The sequence below is a fragment of the Zalophus californianus genome, chromosome 7 (genome assembly GCF_009762305.2).
Source record: "Zalophus californianus isolate mZalCal1 chromosome 7, mZalCal1.pri.v2, whole genome shotgun sequence".
Classification (NCBI taxonomy): domain Eukaryota; kingdom Metazoa; phylum Chordata; class Mammalia; order Carnivora; family Otariidae; genus Zalophus; species Zalophus californianus.
In genome coordinates, this window is record NC_045601.1 from 86,174,946 (window position 1) to 86,197,029 (window position 22,084).

The 22,084-nt window shown below is 35.3% G+C and overlaps 1 protein-coding gene across 1 annotated transcript in view; it reads right to left on the minus strand.

Moving 5' to 3' along the window:
* Positions 1–22,084, minus strand: part of COL19A1 (collagen type XIX alpha 1 chain) — a 325,436-nt gene that overhangs the window by 154,799 nt on the left and 148,553 nt on the right. Inside the window, exons 13-14 of the mRNA XM_027602614.1 lie at positions 19,649–19,702; positions 18,028–18,063 (exon numbers count right to left, since the gene is read on the minus strand). Of these exons, the coding sequence (XP_027458415.1) occupies positions 18,028–18,063; positions 19,649–19,702 (90 nt within the window). The remainder of the gene's footprint in view (positions 1–18,027; positions 18,064–19,648; positions 19,703–22,084) is intronic.

Genomic DNA, 22,084 nt, shown 5'->3' on the forward strand with positions numbered 1-22,084 from the left:
AAAATCCAGTATGGAGGTTACTAGAAAAATTAAAAATACAACTACCGTATGATCCAGATATCCCACTTCTAGGTATATATCCCAAAAGAATTGAGACCACTGCCAATATTGTAAGTGAAAATTAGTATTTCAGAGACATTTTAATTTGTATTTCTCTTATTATAAGTACATTTAGATGAATTTTTTATGTTGAAGAGCCATCTTGTTCTTTCTTTTGTTGTATAAACTCTGTTCACAAACTTACCCAATTATTAAAAACTAAGTTAATATATACACGAGTTACAATATAGGAATTATTTGTTCATGTGGCCACATTTACTAATTTTTTCATATTTACTTTCTGGATTTTTTTATATTTAAAAAGTTGTTCTTTACTAATTATTTTTAAAATTTCTGTATCTTCCAGGGCACCTGGGTGGCTGAGTTGGTTAAGCATCTGACTTCGGCCTGGGTCATGATCTCAGGGTCCTAGGATGGAGCCCCAAGTCTGGGCTCCATGCACAGCAGGGAGTCTGCTGGTTCCTCTGCCCCTCCCCTCAATCAAGTGTGTAATCTCTCTCAAATAAATAAATAAAAATCTTAAAAAAATTCTATATTTTCCATAGGACTTCTCTGGTTTAGTTTTCACCTTTAAAATTTTGATCCATCTAATATTTTTATTGGTATGGGAGTGACAAATGTATCCAACTTTGTGTTTTTCCAATGTTAAGTAATTGTTCCCAATCTATTTACTGAAATATGATATTTATTTTTATGACGCTTTCAGTTTTGTTTTTAACTATGTAAATATACTATTTTGAAAAGTATTAAATTTTTATTTAAAATGCTGAATAAATTAAGGCAAATAAACTGATTCTTAAAGTTCATTAATTGCATGCAGTTTCAAATTTAGCATTTGAAATAGCAAGGAATTGTTCTAATTTTTATACCCAACAATTTATCCTAGAGTATACAACAGATCATTACTTTTTTTTTTTATAGATTTTATTTATTTATTTGAGAGAGAGAATGAGATAGAGAGAGAGCACGAGATGGAAGAGGGTCAGAGGGAGAAGCAGACTCCCTGCTGAGCAGGGAGCCCGATGCGGGACTCGATCCCGGGAATCCAGGATCATGACCTGAGCTGAAGGCAGTCGCTTAACCAACTGAGCCACCCAGGCGCCCAGATCATTACTTTTAACATAAGTGGTTTCAAATTGCAATAATTTGCCACTAATTTGGTTAACACAATGGTGATTATTATCACATAAAAGATTTTCTTTTAAGATTTATTCTAGAGAGAGAGAAGGAGCGTGAGAGAAAGAGAGAGAGCAAGGGGGGTGGGCTCGCAGAGGGAAGAAAGAGAAAATCCCAAGCAGACTCCATGCTGAGCACAGAGCCCAATGTGGGGTTCAATCCCAGGACCCTGAGATCATGATCTGAGCCAAAACCAAGAGTTGGACACCTAACCAACCACACCACACAGGCACCCCCATGTAAAATATTTTTTTTTAATCATTTTATCTTTAGATTCAACTTGTACTTATTGGTGGCAGAACTAAGGAGATGGCCTTTATAAGACTGAACAAGCCTTGTTAATTCTGTAGAACATGTGGAAAATGCCAGGGTAGCTGCTTAAATATTGAATGGTAATTCCTGATTCACAAAATACTTGAAAATACTAAAATTCTGAGACTTAGTTTAATATATTTAAGAACTAACTCAATTTTTGTGGAAATTATACTGCAGGTCAATGGACAAGTCAATCTATATACAAATATTTCCTTAAACACAATATTTTAGAAATGGGGTCACACATTTACCCTCTATAATCATATACTGAATAAGTTAAGGCTGAGTCAGTGTAACTTCTATTCAGTGCAAGTAGCATTAATAAGATTAGTCATGATGTATCAAATAGACCCTCCTCCCCCAGGATATTAGTCCCATATTACTTTTCAATCTGCTGGGTTGGTAATATGATGTTTTTTTCAAATGACCAGATTGTGATGTTATCAAAGCGAGGTATAAACGCCTTAATTTTCAAACTACCAATCAAACACTAGAAAGTTGGCATGAAAGTAAATTACAATTAATATTTTCTTAATATTTCAATGAAATGGAGCAATCAGAAAGTTATTTCTAAGCTTCTAAAAAAAGTAGTATATCATGTGAACAAATTAACATAATTTGAGAGTCAATGTATATATAAACTGTCACTAATATAAAGCTATAACAAGCACATAAATAGTGAATAAAAGGACAATGCAAACAGCATATATAAAAGACTCTCATATTTGCAAAGAACCAAATGGTAGAAGCCCGCAACATTTCAGCATCATTTCAACAAATTTTTTTTTAATTTTTTATTGTTATGTTAATCACCATATATTACATCATTTGTTTTGGTGTACTGTTCCATGATTCATTGTTTGTTCATAACACCCAGTGCTCCATGCAGAATGTGCCCTCCTTAATACCCATCACCAGGCTAACCCATCCCCCTACCCTCCTCCCCTCTAGAACCCTCAGTTTGTTTTTCAGAGTCCATCATCTCTCCTGGTTCGTCTCCCCCTCTGACTTACTCCCCTTCATTCTTCCTCTCCTGCTATCTTCTTCTTTTTCTTTTTTCTTAAAATATGTTGCATTATTTGTTTCAGAAGTACAGATCTGTGATTCAACAGTCTTGCACAATTCACAGCGCTCACCGTAGCACATACCCTCCCCAATGTCTATCACCCAGCCACCCCATCCCTCCCACCCCCCACCACTCCAGTAACACTCAGTTTGTTCCTGAGATTAAGAATTCCTCATATCAGTGAGGTCATATGATACATGTCTTTCTCTGATTGACTTATTTCACTCAGCATAACACCCTCCAGTTCCATCCACGTCGTTGCAAATGGCAAGATCTCATTCCTTTTGATGGCTGCATAATATTCCATTGTGTATATATACCACCTCTTCTTTATCCATTCATCTGTCGATGGACATCTTGGCTCTTTCCACAGTTTGGCTATTGTGGACATTGCTGCTATAAACATTGGGGTGCACGTACCCCTTCGGGTCCCTACATTTGTATCTTTGGGGTAAATACCCAGTAGTGCAATTGCTGGATCGAATGGTAGCTCTAATTTCAACTGTTTGAGGAACCTCCATACTGTTTTCCAGAGTGGTTGCACCAGCTTGCATTCCCACCAACAGTGTAGGAGGGTTCCCCTTTCTCCACATCCCCGCCAACATCTGTCGTTCCCTGACTTGTTAATTTTAGCCATTCTGACGGGTGTGAGGTGGTATCTCATTGAGGTTTTGATTTGGATTTCCCTGATGCCGAGAAAGTGCTCAACAAATATTTTGATGACCTCCATACACTCACAACAATAAATTAGGAAAAGAATAGAGAATTGACATTTATTGAGTACCTGCTATTATATCAGGAATCCCACTAGTCACTTTACATAAGTGATTTAATTTAATTCTAACAATTGTATAAAATAGAATTTTTCCTTTTTATAGATGTGAAAACAAACTTCCTAAAGATAACACTGCAAATAAGGGGGGGATCTGAGCTTTAAACTCAAATATATTGGACCCCAAAACTCAATTCTACTTCTAATATGTTCTACTTCCACTTCCAAAGAAATATTTGGAGAGTAAGATGTATTTAAATATGTATCATGTTAATCTGCCAATGGGGTTTCAGGTAAATCTTATCAGATTATAGGATCTGATAGTATCACCCTTGACATTTTTGATACATGAAGATATTAAACTTTCTAGAATATATTATATTGGGAAACTAAGAAGTCGTTTTAAAACAGAATGGTGTTCCATAAGAAATGGAATGAAAAATCAACAGCATAGACTTAAGGTTAGTAAGAATAGCAATGCCCCAGAAGGCATCTGAGGATTAGAATTGGTCAGAGGCTGAATGAGGCAGCAGTACTGTTAGCAAATGGTGTGATAAATAAAAGAGCAACCATTTGCTAGGATTTGTTTAAAAAGGGATGCAAAGCACATTGTTGGAGATAATTCTGCATGAATCTTTGGCATTTCTGCTTGTCTTATGAGTAAGGCACTAACTGCTCTGTGTTCTAAACCATCTTTTCCCCACCAGCCTACCCGAAAAGGAATATAGAGAATTCAAACTTAATTCTGGCTCAGCCGCCTAGATGTTCTTGTTGGCTTGATGTGGTCCTAGATCAAAGAGATAGTGGCTAGTTGACTGAATACTGCTCACTTGGTACCCTTTTGGTTGCACACTAGGCTAAAGTAGGGCACAGAATGGGTTTCTGTAAGTTTTATTAAAAATGTGTCTGTTCGTGTTGAGATACTGGATTAATGCTTCACATCAAGGGGAAAGAGCAGTTCAGAAACTTAAGGAGCAAATCATCTGGTTTTCTAAGGTAGATCTGGGTAATTTATGGGATTTGTTCAGCTGCTTGGGTCTGGGATCCAGGGGAACATGGTTGAAATTAATACTCTTGGTTGGCTTCATCTACTTGCTTGGAATCCTTTTAATAGTAGGCCTCATTAAATGCTAGATGGGGCAAATTGAACAGTTTTGGTCTCAGCCTGTTTTGGCAAGGTTAATAAGAGTGGTTGATGCAGTGGCATACTCATAGGAAAATGCCAGGAGCCAAGTATAGAAAAGAAGGGTGGATATCATTGGGAAACAATGGGTCTTTCCATCGCTCTTTCATGCATGTCTTGTGAGGGAGGTACTATTTGCTCTTTTCTACTTCTGTATTATCTTTTTAAGAATGCTTATATAGGAAAGCAAAGGGAAGATTTGCTTACTGTTCAGAACTTGAAAGATAATGTCTCCCTCTTTAAAGATAATGTTCAGAATTTTAAAGATAACATCTTTAGGAAGGGCTGTTAAAAAAATTCATTAAAAAAGATTTTGGCCCTCTAAACTTGGAGTTTCTCAGTTGTGACACCAATCCATTGCATGTGTAGTACCTACCTGGGTTGCTCCTGCGGCTTGGTGGCCAGGGCAACCTATGTAAACACGAAGCTCATGCTGCCTGCTGCCATGAGTGATAATATCTTTACCTCTGACTCAGGATCTCATGTCTTCTGCTAGGAACCATTAAACTGTGGTAGGCTAAATTGTTACCTTGCAAGTAGGGTAAAATTTCATACCTTTCACAGTTCTTGACACTGGTTAAGTCCAACCCTTTCTCTATATTGTGGATACATCTAACTTAACTATTTTTTACATTTAATCTCTATCTTTCCAAAAATAATGTGACAAAAGAAGATTTATTAAAATGTTCTTAGAGGGATAGATATTACATCATATGTAGCTAAATGAATTAGAATTCCTTAGGAAATTTAAAGGTGAAATAATAGAATTTCACAATTTGAATGACCTTTAAAACCTTCTGCTTTGACCACTAAATATTAGTCAGTGACATGCCCAAAATAAAATAAATAAATAAAAATAGTTGCACATTTCAGGATAGACTTGAGTTTCTTGGCCTTATATCTACTGTTTCTTTATTTGTCAAAAGAAAGTTTAATGATGAATTAAAACATATATAGCTTCTATTCATGTCTGCAGTATATTAAACAGAAGATAGGATTCTTCAAGAAAGGAGATAATTCCAGTTGCCCACAAACGACATGTCTCTCAAATGGACAAAAAAGAAATGAGGGACAGTAAGTGACATCAGGATTGCCATTGTTGAAAATAATCAATATAGGATAAGGTGACTACCTGCCCTAAATTAATTACTTTTAGTTGGAAGGAGGGCATCTGCCCTTCATTATAATGTTCAAGTCAGTGATCTAATATTTTCCTATAGATATTCTAACCATAGGATTTTGTGATATTTTATTTTGATAATATGTTTGTCAGTGAAAAATATCTATCTTCTGGCTATGAAGAAGAAATTTGTATTGAGTACCTACACTGCACCAAGTACTTTTAGTCTCTGGGAATGCATATGATAGAAAAGGTTGCTATCCTCATAGAGATTACACTAGAGGTAAAAAAGAAAATACTTTGATTCAGTTTATAGTTAATTATTTTCTTAAGATGAAAAAATTCTACCCATAAAGACACTGTGATTATACAAAAATTGTCTTTGAACATTTCTCAGCAATTATTTCATAAAGGCCTCATTCCTATTGATATTCATTCCTATTGATATTTTGCCATTGAAGATTAGCATAATAACAATGAGAACACTAGCTAAATGTTAAATAGTACTTACTAGGACTCAGTCATTAGTCAAAAAATTTTACAAATACTAATTCATTTAATCATCCCTTCAACACTATGTAGTAGGAAATATTATTATTCCGTTTTATAGATGCTGACAGTAGGGCACAGAGAAGTCAAGTAACATGCTCAGGTTCGAACCCTGGATGAAGGGACTCGATAACTACTAAGCTATAATGCATGAATTTTTTGTTTGTTAAAACAGTGAAATAGTTAAGTGGAATAAATATAATTGTAATTCTAAAATTCTATTTTATAGATCAATATAAGGTTCTTACCAAAAAAAATTTTTATATACTTAAAGTGAAATTGATTTAACTAATTTTTTGAACTAATTGAATTAACTAATTTCTGTGTATATCTGACTTAAATACACATTTGTCTCCATATAATTTTTCAAAAGGCTTATCCATTTTATAATTTTCTAATGCCATTTAAGATACATTTTAATGTATTTTTCTAGATCACTGAATATCTCATCATGAAAAAAAAACAGCTCCTCCATAAAAATTCCCTAACTGCTAGTGTATAGCACTTTTAGGAAAGTAAGTTTTATTGTTGAGCTTTAAAATACATAACTTAGAATTGTGGTGAAAACAATTTGAAATGTCTTTTGTAACAGAAGCAAACTATAAACAGAAGGGCAGAAGGAGCTATTCTCAAATCATTTATCTAATGAAAGATATATAAATCACCTCTTGTCAAATGAGCTGATGGGACGTTTTTCCAAAACATAAATCTTCTCTGAGGCAGAACATAAATCTTCCTAGGGCCTTAAGCATCCACTGCCCTATATTTCTGCACAGAGTCAATAAAAATAGTTTTGTAGTATAGACACACCTTCTATTTTAATCAACTAAATCATTTATATAAGTCTTTTGCCCATAAATTTAAAAAAAGATTGATTTTTAAGAATATTTGAAATCCCTTCTTTCTTTTGGCCCACTAGTACCCTAAAAATCTCAATATTGAGCTGGATCATCAGTTTAAGAAAGTTAACAGTGAATTAAATATGAATTATGCAACTTTTTAAGACAAACTTAATTCAAATTCAGGCAATTCATAGAAAGACCATATAAATAACTCAGATTTTGATATGTAAGGAATTTTAAATAATTTTAATTGAATTGCCTATTAATTACTATGCTACAACACATATATTTACGTGTACATATCAATATGTATAGTACATATATGCTGTAAACCATACATTTATTCAAGCCAGAACTTACAGGAACTATTTTCTATGGGTATTTAACAAGAACTTTTCTATTTCATTCACCTAACAGGAGATGGTTATAGTTCCTTAGGAATTTTAGTAAGAAAACATTATTTAGTAGTTGAACCTATGATTTAAATGTATTTAAACTAAATAACTGTTTATAGCATAAGAATTCTAGTAAAAAATGATTTTCTCTTAAATAACTAAAAGTTTTTGTGTAATACCAACGTAACTACTTGTACAAATACTTGTAGACTCTTTATATGCTAACTGCAAATGACCAGTTTAAAAATGATCAACTTTAAACAGCTGTTTGCTTTTTCATAAACCAAATAGGTTCTGGGAAGGCAACAATACAAGGGTTGTTTTTGTGTTCCCAGCACCTAGTATCAGACACATGATTATCAGTCAGGTAAGTGGGTAGGTCAAAGGTGAGAGAAACGGAGGGAATGGGCCATCTCATCTACCGAACTGATCATTTTTGTATTTTCAACATATTAATTTTGAAAAAAAAAACCCAACAAACCCTATCTCAAGGCTTCCCTTATGTGAATACTATATACTCTCTTGTTTATGGAGGCCATCTGTTGATTTGTGTGTCATTTTTTTTGTGTGTGTGTGTCATTTGATTTATAAATGACCAGCTGAGATTTTCTCTCAGTTGCTTATGCTATTTAAGGTAGTTTTCATAGGGTGAAATCTGTGTTCCTTCTCTGTGCCTAATTTTCACTTATGCTAGATTTATCCAGGTCCCAAGGGACTGGCATTTAAAGTATCATTTAGTAAGCTATGTCTAAGACACTTTTGCTGTTGACCGACTTAACCTTTGACTTCTATGTAAACATTTGGTGCCATCTGGATGAGTATTTAATAACTCCCCAAAGGGCCAGGGCCAGAGTAATATAGTCATTTTCCTGGGAACTAAAATCAGTGGATATATTCCATGAAATAACCCTGTTCTACCTTCCTTCACCTGTCTCTTCTAACATGACATGCAAAGGCCAAAAGAGAAGAGACGGAAGGAGGCAGAGGTATTAGCCAACTGCCTTATTTCAATCATAGTCCCTGCCTTGCTTCTGAAGCTTTAGTTAGGGATTTTGGCAAAACTTTACTGTAAAAACAGCAGTATATTTTTAATATGAGGATTATCTGTTAATAGTGCGTAATAGTAAGAACATAGAACATATACAACAATTTTAAGAAGTTATATATAAAGACACAAAGTTATATATAAAGAAGTTATATTTAAAATTATTGACAACAAATGACAAAGAACCAAGTAATTTGCATTTATTTTCTTGCACATTAAATGTAAAGATTTATATCTAATATTTAAATGTAAAGTACTGCTGGCGAGGATGTGGAGAAAGGGGCACCCTCTTGCACTGTTGGTGGGAATGCAAACTGATGCAGCCACTCTGGAAAACAGTATGGAGGTTCCTCAAAAAGTTAAAAATAGAACTATGATCCAGCACTTGCACTACTAGGCATTTACCCAAAGGAAACAAAAATACTTATTTGAAGGGTTACATGCACCCTGATGTTTATAGCAGCATTGTCAACAATAGCCAAATTATGAAAAGAGCCCAAATGTCCATCAACTGATGAATGGATAAAGAAGATGTGGTGTGTGTGTGTGTGTGTGTGTGTGTGTGTGTGTGTGTGTGTATATATATACACAACGGGATATTACTCAGCCATCAGAAAGAATGAAATCTTGCCATTTGCAACGACATGGATGGAGCTAAAGAGAATCATGCTAAGTGAAATAAGTCAGTCCGAGAAAGATAAATACCAAATGATTTCACTCATATGTGGAATTTAAGAAATGAACATGGGGGGGAGGGGAAGAGAGAGTGGCAAGCCAGAAAACAGACTCTTAACTGTAGAGAACAAACTGATAGTTACTGGAGGGGAAGTGGTTGGGGGATGGGTTAAACAGGTGATGGGTACTAAGGAGGGCACTTGTGATGAGCACTGGGTATTGTATATAAGTGATGAATCACTGAATTCTACTCCAGAAACTAATATTACACTGTATGTTAACTAACTGGAATTTAAATAAAAACTTGGAAAAAATGTAAAGTAAAAACTTGTGTAAAATGTCACAATTAAAATAACATAAATAAACCATAAAATGTAACTGTACTAGAGGATTTTTTATATCAAAAATCTTATGATTTCGGAATAATTTATCAGAAGCTACTTTTACATAAATTTGCATTATGATATTAGATAAATTGTATTTTGATCAAAGAAATTTGAATGTTATTATGATGTTTTCTTTATTTGGTATTGGTTTTAGCTCATGCAAATAAACATCTGCTTTGTAAATTATAAATATCAAACAGAAGAGATGTGTTAAATTTATCAGTAACTCACTTTTTCTTCCCAGTTTTATTGGAATGTAACTGACATATAACCTTGTGTAAGTTTAAGGTATAGACCTGATGATTTGATACATGTATATATAATGAAACAATTACCACAATAAGATTAGTTAAACCTCCATCAACTCACATAAATACCTTTTGTGTGTGTGTGCTGATAGCATTTAAGATCTAATTTCTTAGCAACTTTCAAGTATATCACACAGTATTGTTAACTATTGTCATCATGCTGTGCATTAGATCCCCAGAACTTACCCATTTTATAATTGGGAGTTTCTAATCTTTGACCAACATCTCTCCATTTCCCCCTTCTCCCACTCCTGGCAACCACCAGTCTACTCTCTGTTTCTTTAGATTCTACATATAAGCGAGAACATGAGTATTTGTCTCTCTCTGACTTATTTCACTTTGCATAATGCCATCAAGGTCCATCCATGCTGTTGCTAATGGCAGGATTTCCTTCTTTTTATGGCTGAATAATTATACACACACACTGCACACACTACATGTTCTTTATCCATTCATCTGTTGAAGAACACTTAGGTTGTTTCCATGGCCGGGCTATTGTGAACCTATGAGCTTCATGAATTCAAGTCTCCAACTCTCTCTCTCCAGCTTTGGGAATTTCTCAGCCATTATTTCTTTAAATAAGCTTTCTACACGTTTCTCCTCTCTTCTCTTTTTGGTACTCCAATAATGCATAGACCATTTCTATTAATGATATTCCATGCTTCATGTAGGCTTTCTTTTCTCTTTTTCATTCTCTTTTCTGTTCTGCTGACTGGACCTGCCTTCTACTTGACAAATTCTTTCTTCTGCTTGTCTGTTGTATGCTCTCAAACTGCATTTTCTTTTCATTTCACTTACTGTGGTCTTCAGCTCCAGAATTTATCTGGCTCTTTTTTAGGATTTCTCTCCGTAAAACTTCTCATTTTGTTCATGATTATTTTCCTGATTTCATTGAACCATCTTTCTTGTAGCTCACTGAGCTTTCTTAAAACTATTTTGAATTCTTATTCAGGCAAATTGCATATCTCCATTTCTTTGGGTCCGTTATTGCAAAATTATTGTGTTCTTTGGTGATGTCACGTTTCCTTGATCTTTAGTGTTCCTTGAAGTCTTGTGTTGCTGTCTTCATATTTGATGTTTTTTTTTTTTATTTTAAGATTCTATTTATTTGTGAGAGAGAGAGAGAGAGAGAGAGAGCAAGAAAGAGAGCACAAGCACAGGGGAGAGGGAAAAGCCCGACGTGGGGCTCGATCCCAGGACCCTGGGATCATGACCTGAGCCGAAGGCAGACAGATGCTTAACCTCCTAAGTCACCCAGGTGCCCAGCTGTCTTCATATTTGAAAAAGCAGTTACCTTTTCAGTCTTTACTGACTGGCTTTGGGGGAAAAATGCCTTCCATCAACCCTGTTAGGGATTCTAAGGCTTTCTCAGACCTTTTCTCAGATAAATCTACTCCACACTTCTTGTTTCTTCTTGTAGGGGAGTTCTTAAAGTTTTATGCCTTCTCTCAATACTGCATAGTCAGGATGTACGCTGACAGCTTCCCTTTTCTTTTTCTTAGGGCAGTAATGAATGCTCAATTTTGTGTTGTTTCTCCAAATCCCATGGAGTGGAGCCAGCTTCTGCAGGCGCTCACTGGTCCTCTGCAAAGGCTCATTCTTGCTGCCAATGGGAGCATGCACATGGAGCCAGCCATGAGGTAGGTGTGTGTGGAGGTGAGGTGCGTGGAGCCTTGGAAGTGCCTGTGGGCCATTAGAGGGAGAACCAAACGTGATGAATGCCCAGAGGCTTGGGGGTGAGTTTACTAATGGAGTCTAGGGTACATGCACTCAGTAGGATTTACATCCCTTTGGTGCCCTCTGAGAGCTCTACCTGCTGTTCTCCCAGTATTACCCACCCTATCACACAGCATGCCTCAGTACTCTGGATGAGGCAAGAAGGAAGTGGGTTTCTTTGGCAGCATCCCGCATAGCTGGGACAGGTGAGTTTTCATTCACAAGCTCTCACTTTTCCCAGCAGGAGAAATCATGGGGCTGAAAAGGTGTCTCTTGGTACTGCGCTGTGTAGCCTTGGGGGAGGGGTGATGCATGTAAATTGAAACTGTTCCTCTTACCCTTTTTGGATTTCTTTGCTTCAGTGGTATGCTGGAACTTCTCCACTAGACTCCACTAGACTTCTTCCTGGTCTTCCACAGAGCTATCTTATCCATGAGGGATCGTCTAAATTGATGTTCTCTAGGAGGTATATGGTAGAAAACTCTTGTTCCACTATGATGATGACTTCCAGTAATTCACTTGTTAAGTGTCATTGTGACATTCATTCCAGGTATGGTGAAACCAAATAAGTCTCAGAAAAATGTGATTTGATGACATTTTTAAAACTAGAATTTTAAAAAGCACATGTACATGCAAAATGTATTTGTAAGAGAATTATTTTTTTGTTGTTAATAAGCAGTTGCTTAGAGAATTTCAGCCGGAATCATGGTACAATTTGATTTTATTTGGCTTCTATTTGTGCTATTGAAAGCAAAAGTCCCAAATTATAGCAATTGATTTAATATTTTTATGAATTAGATGCCAAATTTGACCTTCTAGGAGTTAAAGTGCTGAGATATGAGTAATAAGATAAGGTAAAACCTAAAACTGTAGATTAAAGACTTATTTCAATTTATACTTTTGTGTCAGAATCAGGTCATAGGAACCACAGGTTTATTCTATTTGACTAGCATTCTGCTTTTTTTTAAATGAATATTAAACAATTTTATAGAAAATTGACTTAAGAAAACTTCAATAAACAAATGACCTTAAAACAATAAAAATGGAATAAGCAGCACAAAAATTTTGTGACAAAGAAAACATCAGTCCAAATTATTTCACCAAAATCATTATATTAGAACTGACTCTTATTTTGTACAAACTATCTAAGAGAAAGAAAGTTAATAAATGGAATTAATGAGGCTAAAAAGCAAAGATTAAAATACAAGGATAATGTTCATTAAACATCATTTTTTTCCTTCAGGACATACTATGTGCTAAACTTTGTTCTGTATGCTTGGAATTCAACAATGAACAAAACTCACAAAGAACCCCTTCATGGGATTAATAGTCAAATGTAAAGGAATATTGACAACAAACAATAAATATAATAGGCATTTAAAATGATATGTTAGAAAGTGATAAGTGTAAATCGGAGGGGGAGACGAACCATGAGAGACAATGGACTCTGAAAAACAAACTGAGGGTTCTAGAGGGGAGCGGGGGTGGGGGGATGGGTTAGCCTGGTGATGGGTATTAAAGAGGGCACGTTCTTTGTGGAGCACTGGGTGTTATGCACAAACAATGAATCATGGAACACTACATCAAAAACTAATGATGTAATGTATGGTGATTAACATAATAAAAAATTTAAAGAAAAAAGAGTGATAAGTGCTATGGAGAAAATTAAAAAAATGGAGCACTAATGGGGATTAGAAATTCCGTGTGTGTGTGTGTGTGTGTGTGTGTGTGTGTGTGTGTGTGTGTGTGTGTGTGTGTATGCATGTAATTTAAAATAGGGTAATTCAATGTGGTCATTGTTAAAACTTAAAGGAAGTAGCTATGCTACCTGCTAGAGCAGGCAGAAGAAACAGCAAATGCAAACCTTCTCAGGTGGGGGTGTGCCAGGAATGCTTGAAGAATTGCAAGAAGGCCATTGTTGTGGAATAAAGTTAGCGAGAAGAGAAGAATAAGAGATGATGTCAGAAATGCAGCAAGAGTTGAATCCTGTAAGACCTTGTAGGCTAGGCCATTGGATAGAATTTGGCTTTTATTATGAATCAAATGGAGAAACACTGAAGATTTTGACCAGAAACCTGACAAGGAAACTTCTTGGCTTCTGTGTTTTTATAAAACTCAAGGAGATCAAGGGAAGAAGTGGGGAGACCATTAATTGGGTACTGAAATAATCCAGGGATGTATAATGGTGTCTAGAACCACAAAGTAATAGAAATGTGAGAACCAGTCAGATTCAGATATATATTGAAGGTGAAGCAAATAGAATAAACAATTTATAAGGCTAATTCACATATATTTACAGTTGTAAAATTTCTAAGTAAATTAGAAGTAATCCAACATTGTATAAAAAAATATTATGGACAAAAATTTCCCAAGTTAGGTGAAATGTGTAAATTTACAGATCAAAGAACCTCAGGAAAAGCAGGAAAAATTTAAAGATAAGCGCACTTACATCAGGTGATCTGTGTACATCTAATGTACAGTATGGGTAAGGAACAACTAATCTATGGAATGAGGCAGCAAGTCTGCAGTGCAGCTGGTGGCTGAGTGCTAAGCCCTGTGACTCAAAGTGTGGTCTGAGGACCAGCAGCACCTGCATCCTCCAGTTAGAAATGGAGAATCTCACACCCTACCTCAGATTTATGAAATAAAATACGTGTTTGAACAAGACCCCCAAATGTTCTTGGGCACATTAAATTCTGAGAAGCATTAAGACACCTGAGCTCACTACGGTCTTTGAATGGCTGGGTTAAGGCTATAATTAAAGGTATCTTCCTAGCCCTAATCTCCTCCACTTAACCAAGCAGCCTTCAATCTTAATTTAATTTTACTAGTGTGCCTCCCTAATGGAAAGAGACATTTCTTTATTACGATGCATTAAGTTGGATTTCAGATGAAAGCCAAACTTCTTCAAAAGTCTAAAAGAATTTTTTGAATAGGAAGAAAGCTTGTTCCATTACAGTGCCCATATACGATGGCTTTCAATTCTGGCTGCATATTTAGAAGTGCCCCAGGAGCTTTAAAATATACTGGTTCATACCAGATCTACTGAATTGTAATTCCTGGGGGTGGAGCCACAGATTGGTATATTTTAAAGCTCTCTAGTGAATTTAGTGTGCAATTAGCTTTGAGAACCACTATGAATGAACTCTCAGTTTATTGACTTATATAACAATGCCTCCTTTAATCTGAATACAGTGGAGTCGGTATAGCTTTCAAGTTTATCCTCCTTGGAAACTGTTATCAATCACTTCATTAAAATGTATTAATCTGTATTATAAAATCAATTAAATATTTAGTACATGGTGAGGTGGTATGCATTTCACTTCATCCTTATTTCACAGTTAACAGTTGATTATGTCTTTTTTAAATATTAAAAAGTATTTATTTTCTTTCCAAGTTTTTATTCATTTATTCATTCATTCATTTTTTGGCAGAGAGTGTGAGCACGAGCTGGGGGGCAGGAGGAGGGGCCGGGGATGAGCAGAGAGAGAGAGAGAATCTCAAGCAGGCTCCACACCCAGAGTGGAGCTTGATGCAGGGCTTGATCTCATGACCCTGAGATCATAATCTGAGCCAAAATCAAGAGTCAGATACTTTACTGACTAAACCACCCTGGTGCCCCCCGATTTTTTATTCAAATTCTAGTTAGTTAAGATTCAGTGTAATATTACTTTTAGGTGTAGAATTTAGTGATTCATCACTTACATACAACACCCAGTGCTCATCACAAGTGCCCTCCTTAATGTCCATCACCTATTTAACTCATCTCCCCCATCTACCTTCCCTCCAGTAATACTCCATTTGCTCTCTACAGTTAAGAGTCTGTTTCTTGGTTTGCCTCTCTCTTTTGTTTTTACTCCTATGTTCATTTATTTTGTTTCTTAAATTCCACATATGAGTGAAATCATATGGTATTTGTCTTTCTTGGACTAATTTATTTCACTTAGCATAATACTCTTTAGCTCCATTCACGTCATTGCAAATGGCAAGATTCCATTCTTTTTTATGGAGTAATATTTCATTATATATATATATATATATATATATATATATATATATATATATATATACCACATCTTCTTTATTAATTCATCAGTTGATGGACATTTGGGCTCTTTCCATCATTTGGTTATTGTTGATAATGCTGTTATAAACTTCAGGGTGCATGTATCCTTTTGAATTAGTATTTTTGTATCCTATCCTTTGGGTAAATACTTAGTACTACAATTGCTGGATCATAGGGTAGTTATATTTTTAACTTCTTGAGAAAGCTCCATACTATTCTCCAGAGTGGCTGCACGAGTTTGCATTCCCACCAACAGTGTAAAAGGGTTCCCCTTTCTCCACATCTTCACCAACAATTGTTGTTTCCTGTGTTGTTAAATTTAGCCATTCTGACTGGTGTGTGGTTTCTTATGGTTTTGATTTGTATTTCCCTGATGATAAGTGATGTTGAGCTTCTTTTCATGTGTCTGTTGGCCATCTGTATGTCTTCTTTGGAAAAATGTCTATTCATGTCTCTGCTCATTTTTTAATAGTTGATTATATTAATAAAGTAATGACAAGCATATAACTAGTAATATCCAAATAATATTAATATTTAACTTTATGAAATAAAACATTTCATTTCACAGTGGTTTGCCTTGTTATATTTTTATGTAAAAATTCACTTGTACCCCCTCAGTGCCTGCCAGCTAAATAGTACAGGGACATCTATAGGGTGCTATTTGATCAGAAGACAATAGCTATTATTAAAAATCCATAAAATAGGACCACCTGGGTGGCTCAGTTGGTTAAGCGTCTGACTCTTGATTTTGGCTCAGGTCATGATCTTAAATTCATGAGATCAAGCCTGGTGTCAGGTTCCACTCTGGACATGGAGCCTGCTTAAGATTCTCTCTCTACCTCTTCCACTACCCCTCATACTCCACGCCCCACTCATGCACACACACTCTCTCCCCGCTCTCAAAAAAAAAAAAAAAATCCATGAAATAGATATATCCCAATACAGTTTTCTGGGTAAGGGGCCAAAGTTGCATTATCAGATGAAATGATAAACATAGACTACATTTTGTTCTTCAAACACAAGTTAGAAATGACTAGGAAATCAGGTAACTAAGTGGAGTGGGTGAACATGTAACTTAGTTGAACAAAAGAAAGCATGTGACTTAAATAAAAGAAGCAGGCTTAAGCCTAAATCACTGCCAAATACTTTTAAAAATAAACTCCACAAAGTATAAAAAAGCTGAATAATAAGCAGTTAAAACCACCTCTCAAATAGTTTTTATTTCCATCTTGAAAATGAATGCTTCAAGCACAGAATTCCCTTGTAAATTGAATTTGGTTATTCCTAAGTCATCTGTTTGATTCCTTAGATTTTTCATCTATGAAGAAATATTTGTCCTTTAAGAAAGCATTGCAAAAATTATTTATATAAGACCTTATTAACATATTGTTCAGAATGACATTTCCAAGTACAAAGACAAATACAAATGTTATCAAAGCCACAGAGTCTTTGAGCCAAGAGCTCAACACAGATGCTAGAAGATTTCTTTTTAAACCTGACCTTCTCCAATCAGAACAGGTCTGAAAACTGATGATTTAAAGTCTCAATTTATGTCATCAGGTAATATCAACATAAAATTCAAGAGACCTCAGGCTACAAATGATCTTATTTAAGAAAGTTTCCTCTTTTCTATTAGGCTTAGAGTCATTGTTATACCAAATCTTTAAGTTAAATGAGAGTCCTTAATGGCCTATGAAGAAAATCTATAACAGTAAATTATATCCAAATATAAAGTCATTATATATTTATGATTAAATGCTTAATAAAAGATGAACCATTTAATTGAGAACAATCCCATTATGTGCACCTTAGAAACTTTTCTCATAAATCTGCCACGGAAATATCACCATTTTATCATTTGTAAATCTTAGAAGCGAATCACATAGGAAAAAACAATGGTTTTGGACAGGTTTTGGGGAATGTAACAATCAGTTTAAATAGGTAGCTGTTTTTTACCCATTGGGCAATTACACTTTATTTTGTTCTTTTACAGTTTTTAGAATAAGTAGAGCAGGCTCTGCTTCCATTAACTTTAAATGTCATGTTAAGAATGTATAATCAAATATTCAAAGGGCACAATTATGAACCATATGGAGGGTAGAGAAAATTGTTCAGGATTGGTACTGCCTCCAGACTTTTCTAGTAACTACTGGTATGACCTCGGGTTAAGTATTTCACTGATGTGGGCAGATGCCCCATCTTTAAAATCTCAAGGTTTGACTAGATCTACTGTAAGGTCACTTTCAGTTCTCAAAATATCCTAGGCTTAAATTTTGGTTTAGTCATGATGTAGTGTGAATAACAAACAGGATACTGTGTTTTAATTTTGAATTCTGATTTCAAGAATACTTACAGTTAAGGCTGGTGGTCCTGGAGGTCCGGTATCTCCCTAAAATAGATTAAATAAAAGTTGCAGTTACTAATAATCTTTTCTTGCACATTTTATTTATAAGTTTTCTGAATGGATAGAAGCAATATGTAGATAAATTTTGAAGGAAAAAAATAGAATTTCATCTTGATAGGAGTCTCTGCACAATGAATAATATATCCTGGGGCTTTAGCTCTCATGATATAAACATCACCTTGTGCACCACCATGCTTTCTGCAGAATTTGTTTTGAAAAGCTAAAATAATCTAATTTTCTATTCTTTTGTCTACTAATCCAAAATTAGAAGGAATATCTCTTCAGATATGGTTACTTGCCAGTGGAGCAGCTGGGAAGTGTCACAACGACAGATATTTTTTTCTGACAAAGTTAGTATGAGGATCAGCAGAAATAATAAGTGGATCTCCCCACTTCATGCCTTCCAGCGGCAAGAAGCAGTCCCATTGCCTCTTATAAAGCTCTGCTAAACTGATATTGCACTTGCCATCAATTTTAAGAGGTTTTGCCTATATTTACGTATTTTTAAATACCAAAATTGCTTTGCTGACCTACGTGAATACAAATTACCAGGTGTATATATTGAGAAACTCTTTAAAATCTTTACAAAATGGCTCATCTGAAGTTTACTATTTTCTGATTTGTATGTCACCTATATGCTTTATTGTATCAGGACCTCTATTTATTCAGTAAGAACTCTTAATCATTAAGATCAAGCATCATTGCTATAAGGCTTTTTACGTAGACATTATGGAGACCTTATACTTTGTGGCATGAAGCTCTGAGATGTGTTCTCATGTTGAGAGTATCTCTGTGACTTTTTCTTTTCTCATCTAACATAGTCACCTCAAAAGTATTGAGTAATCATTACTTTTTGGAAAAATTGAATAAAAATAGCCAATACTCGTTAAGGAACATTGACATAGCTTAACTCAGTCACTGAGGACCAATTTGTAAGATCAATTTTAACATTGAGGTAAATATTGAAGCCAGATAAGGATTCCCAAATGTGCTGAGAATAGAGAACAAAATACAGTGTCAAACACCCACACATACAGTTCTCAACAAACTGGGATCATCCTAGGACCTTATTCTGAATGACTCTTGCTTTTAGTATTTCTAAATCTCTTTTCAAGGTCACTGCCAATATATCATTTTAAAATGGCATGCGAGAAAAAGTGGCAGGAAATGAAGCATTCAGACTAAGACTGAGTTAGAAAGTCAACCTCCTTCCCCGCCAAAGGCCACCTGCTTCACCATTATGGTAGCAGTTCAGTGCTACTGACAAAGTTCCCTGATGCAAGGCACAGTTGCTAATTTGGCAATGGAATAGCTAATACTGTTAAGTGAGAGAGAGAAAGTGAAATCTTATAAACACAAATTAATGTCAACTAGCAGTTGTGCATTTAGTCTCTTCAAACTAATTAAATGAACCAAAAGGCTTTTCTTCAGATGCTTTTAACATAACAGCCTTTGGTTAATTTTAACAAAATGAATTTTTGGCAGTTTAACAGTATCACTGAAAAGTCCCTGCATACATTCTCAGGGTTTCCTCAAGAAAAACTGGCACTTCTCTGGGTGAATACAATACCTTTTCTCCTTTTGGGCCAGGTGGACCATGAGGACCCAAGTCACCTTTCAAACCCTGTACGAAGAATACAACCAATGTGATTTCTATACACAATTCACAGAAATGCTTGAATTTCTAACAAGTCATTAGTCACAAAATAAATCATAATTTACTGAACTCCCAAATCCCATTCTTCAGTTTGTAGTATAGAAAGAGAGACAACTGGCACTAAAATGATAAGCAACATCTGCGTTGTGGTGAGCACAGATACATTAAACCAGCGTGAGTCCTGAATACTGCATATTTGTGCAACTTTGCTTCCTGCTAAAATTACATTAATTCACCATCTGGGAGAACATCATTTAGATCTATATGAGCTTTTAAGTATCCACTTTGGATTAAATTTGTGGATGTTGTAAATACCTTTGATTTAGCATTGATTTGGCCTTTATAAAGCCTGCCAAAAAAAATTCAAGAATTAAATAAAAAACATTTTTATGTCTCTATCAAGTAATCTAATTGTGGGGGAAAAATAAATGAAAGACATATTCTTTCCCTGTCACTCACAGCCTGAAGCTACAATGTTGTCTCTTTCCTGTTTTAAATTATGTTTTAGTTCTCTAATTCCTACTTTTTTAAAACGGAATTTATAAAGATATTAAATGAAACCATATAAGACAAAGTATCAGATAAATATGTTCATGAATTTTCTGGACTCTTGGGTGTTTCAGTGGGTATTTTGTTGCTCAGACTCAGAAATAACAGCTCTCAGGAAGACCATGATAGATTTCACTGGAGTTCTACAGTTGAAGGTTTTCACAGTGTAAACAGAAAGAAAGTTAGATAGACACATCCTGATTGTGTGGTGAATAGAAAAAAAAAATCTTCCTTCATCCTTGATTTAACACGTTGGATGAGGGAAGAACAATAATGGAAAAAAGAAATATTCTGAAGCCACACAATGCACAGTATATCTAGACGTCTTACTTCTCTTGGCTGACGGATCCATCTCTCGCTGCACTGACATTTTGTAGTCAATAAACAAGGTCAAATGCCATCAGCTTTAACTACTTGATATAGAAGCCCATGAAGAATTTCAAGAAATGAAGGAAAACTGGATACTTAAAATAATCTTGTTGCAGAGGTTATGTGAAAACTGTAGTCTTACATCTTAAGAAAAAAAGACTTAACGGATGAAAACAGCATCTGATTGGCAAAAAACACTTCACAGTTGTAGAAATACCTTTCAGGATAAAACTCATAGCTATGGGTCTTCCACTGTTATGTTGGAGTATTTACAGAAAAAGAATGAGTGAAAAAGTATATTTGAGATGTGATATTCTCTTATTATTTGAAATAGCCTTTCCTTCCTGAATAAGCAAAATGAGACTAGTCTAAATTGAGATGTGCTGTGAGTGTGAAACATAGATTTTTCAATATTTAGTACAAAAAATGTAAAATAGCTCATTAATAATTTTTATATTGATTATATATTCAAATGATAATATGTTGGATATATTTAATATATTATTAAAATTAGTTTCACCTGTTTCTTTTTACTTTTTTAATATGGCTACTGGAAAATATATTTATATTTGTCTTGAAATTATATCATATTTAGAAATGTACTATATAAGTATTATATTAGATCCTATTTCTATTGGATAGTGCAACTTAGAAGTACAAAAACAAGAAGTTGACCAAGACTCTCTCCTTGATCAAACTTTAGTCAGACTCTTCTGAGTCCTCTTTTCGACTAAGCCTCAACCTTGTCCTCTGTCCTGTTCTGTCTTTGGCCTGCTTAGCCCAGTTTTGTCCAGAATCCTGCTCAGTCAGTTTAGAAAGAATCCCCCACTCTTGATATCAGATCAAGTTCCTCATCCCCCACCTCTGATGTGTAAGTGTTTGGCCCGCCTTTAGCAAGAATCCTATTAAGTCAGTTTTTCAAGAATCCCCCTACCTTGAGGTCTGCTCTTAGTAATTTTTCATTCACTGAGCGCACCACACTGTGGGCTATGAATCTCCCACCTGTCCGTGTTGTATTTGGAGTTGAGCTCAATTTCTCACCTCTACTGCAGTACCCCTATTCCAATAGGTGTGAACAAAAAGTCCTCCTTACCATTTTAATAAGTGTGAGAATAGTTTTTCCCTAACAGGGTCAAGATTCCTGCCCTCAGGGAACTCACGTGATGAGAGGAAGGTGACTGCTGATAAACAGGACAACAGGCTGAATGTGATGAGTGAGAGGGAGAGAGCTACTATTTCAGTTGGGGTGATCAGAAAAACGCTTCTGTGTGGAGGGGACCTTGTTGTTTTAAAGGATCCAGCCATGCAATGATCCCGGGGGGAACGTATTGAGGTTAAAAGGCATAGCAAGCACCGAAGCCCCTAGGGTGAACAGATTGTCAGGAGCGTGCAGACAAGGAACAGGAGATCAAGTCAAGTTCAGACAGAGGT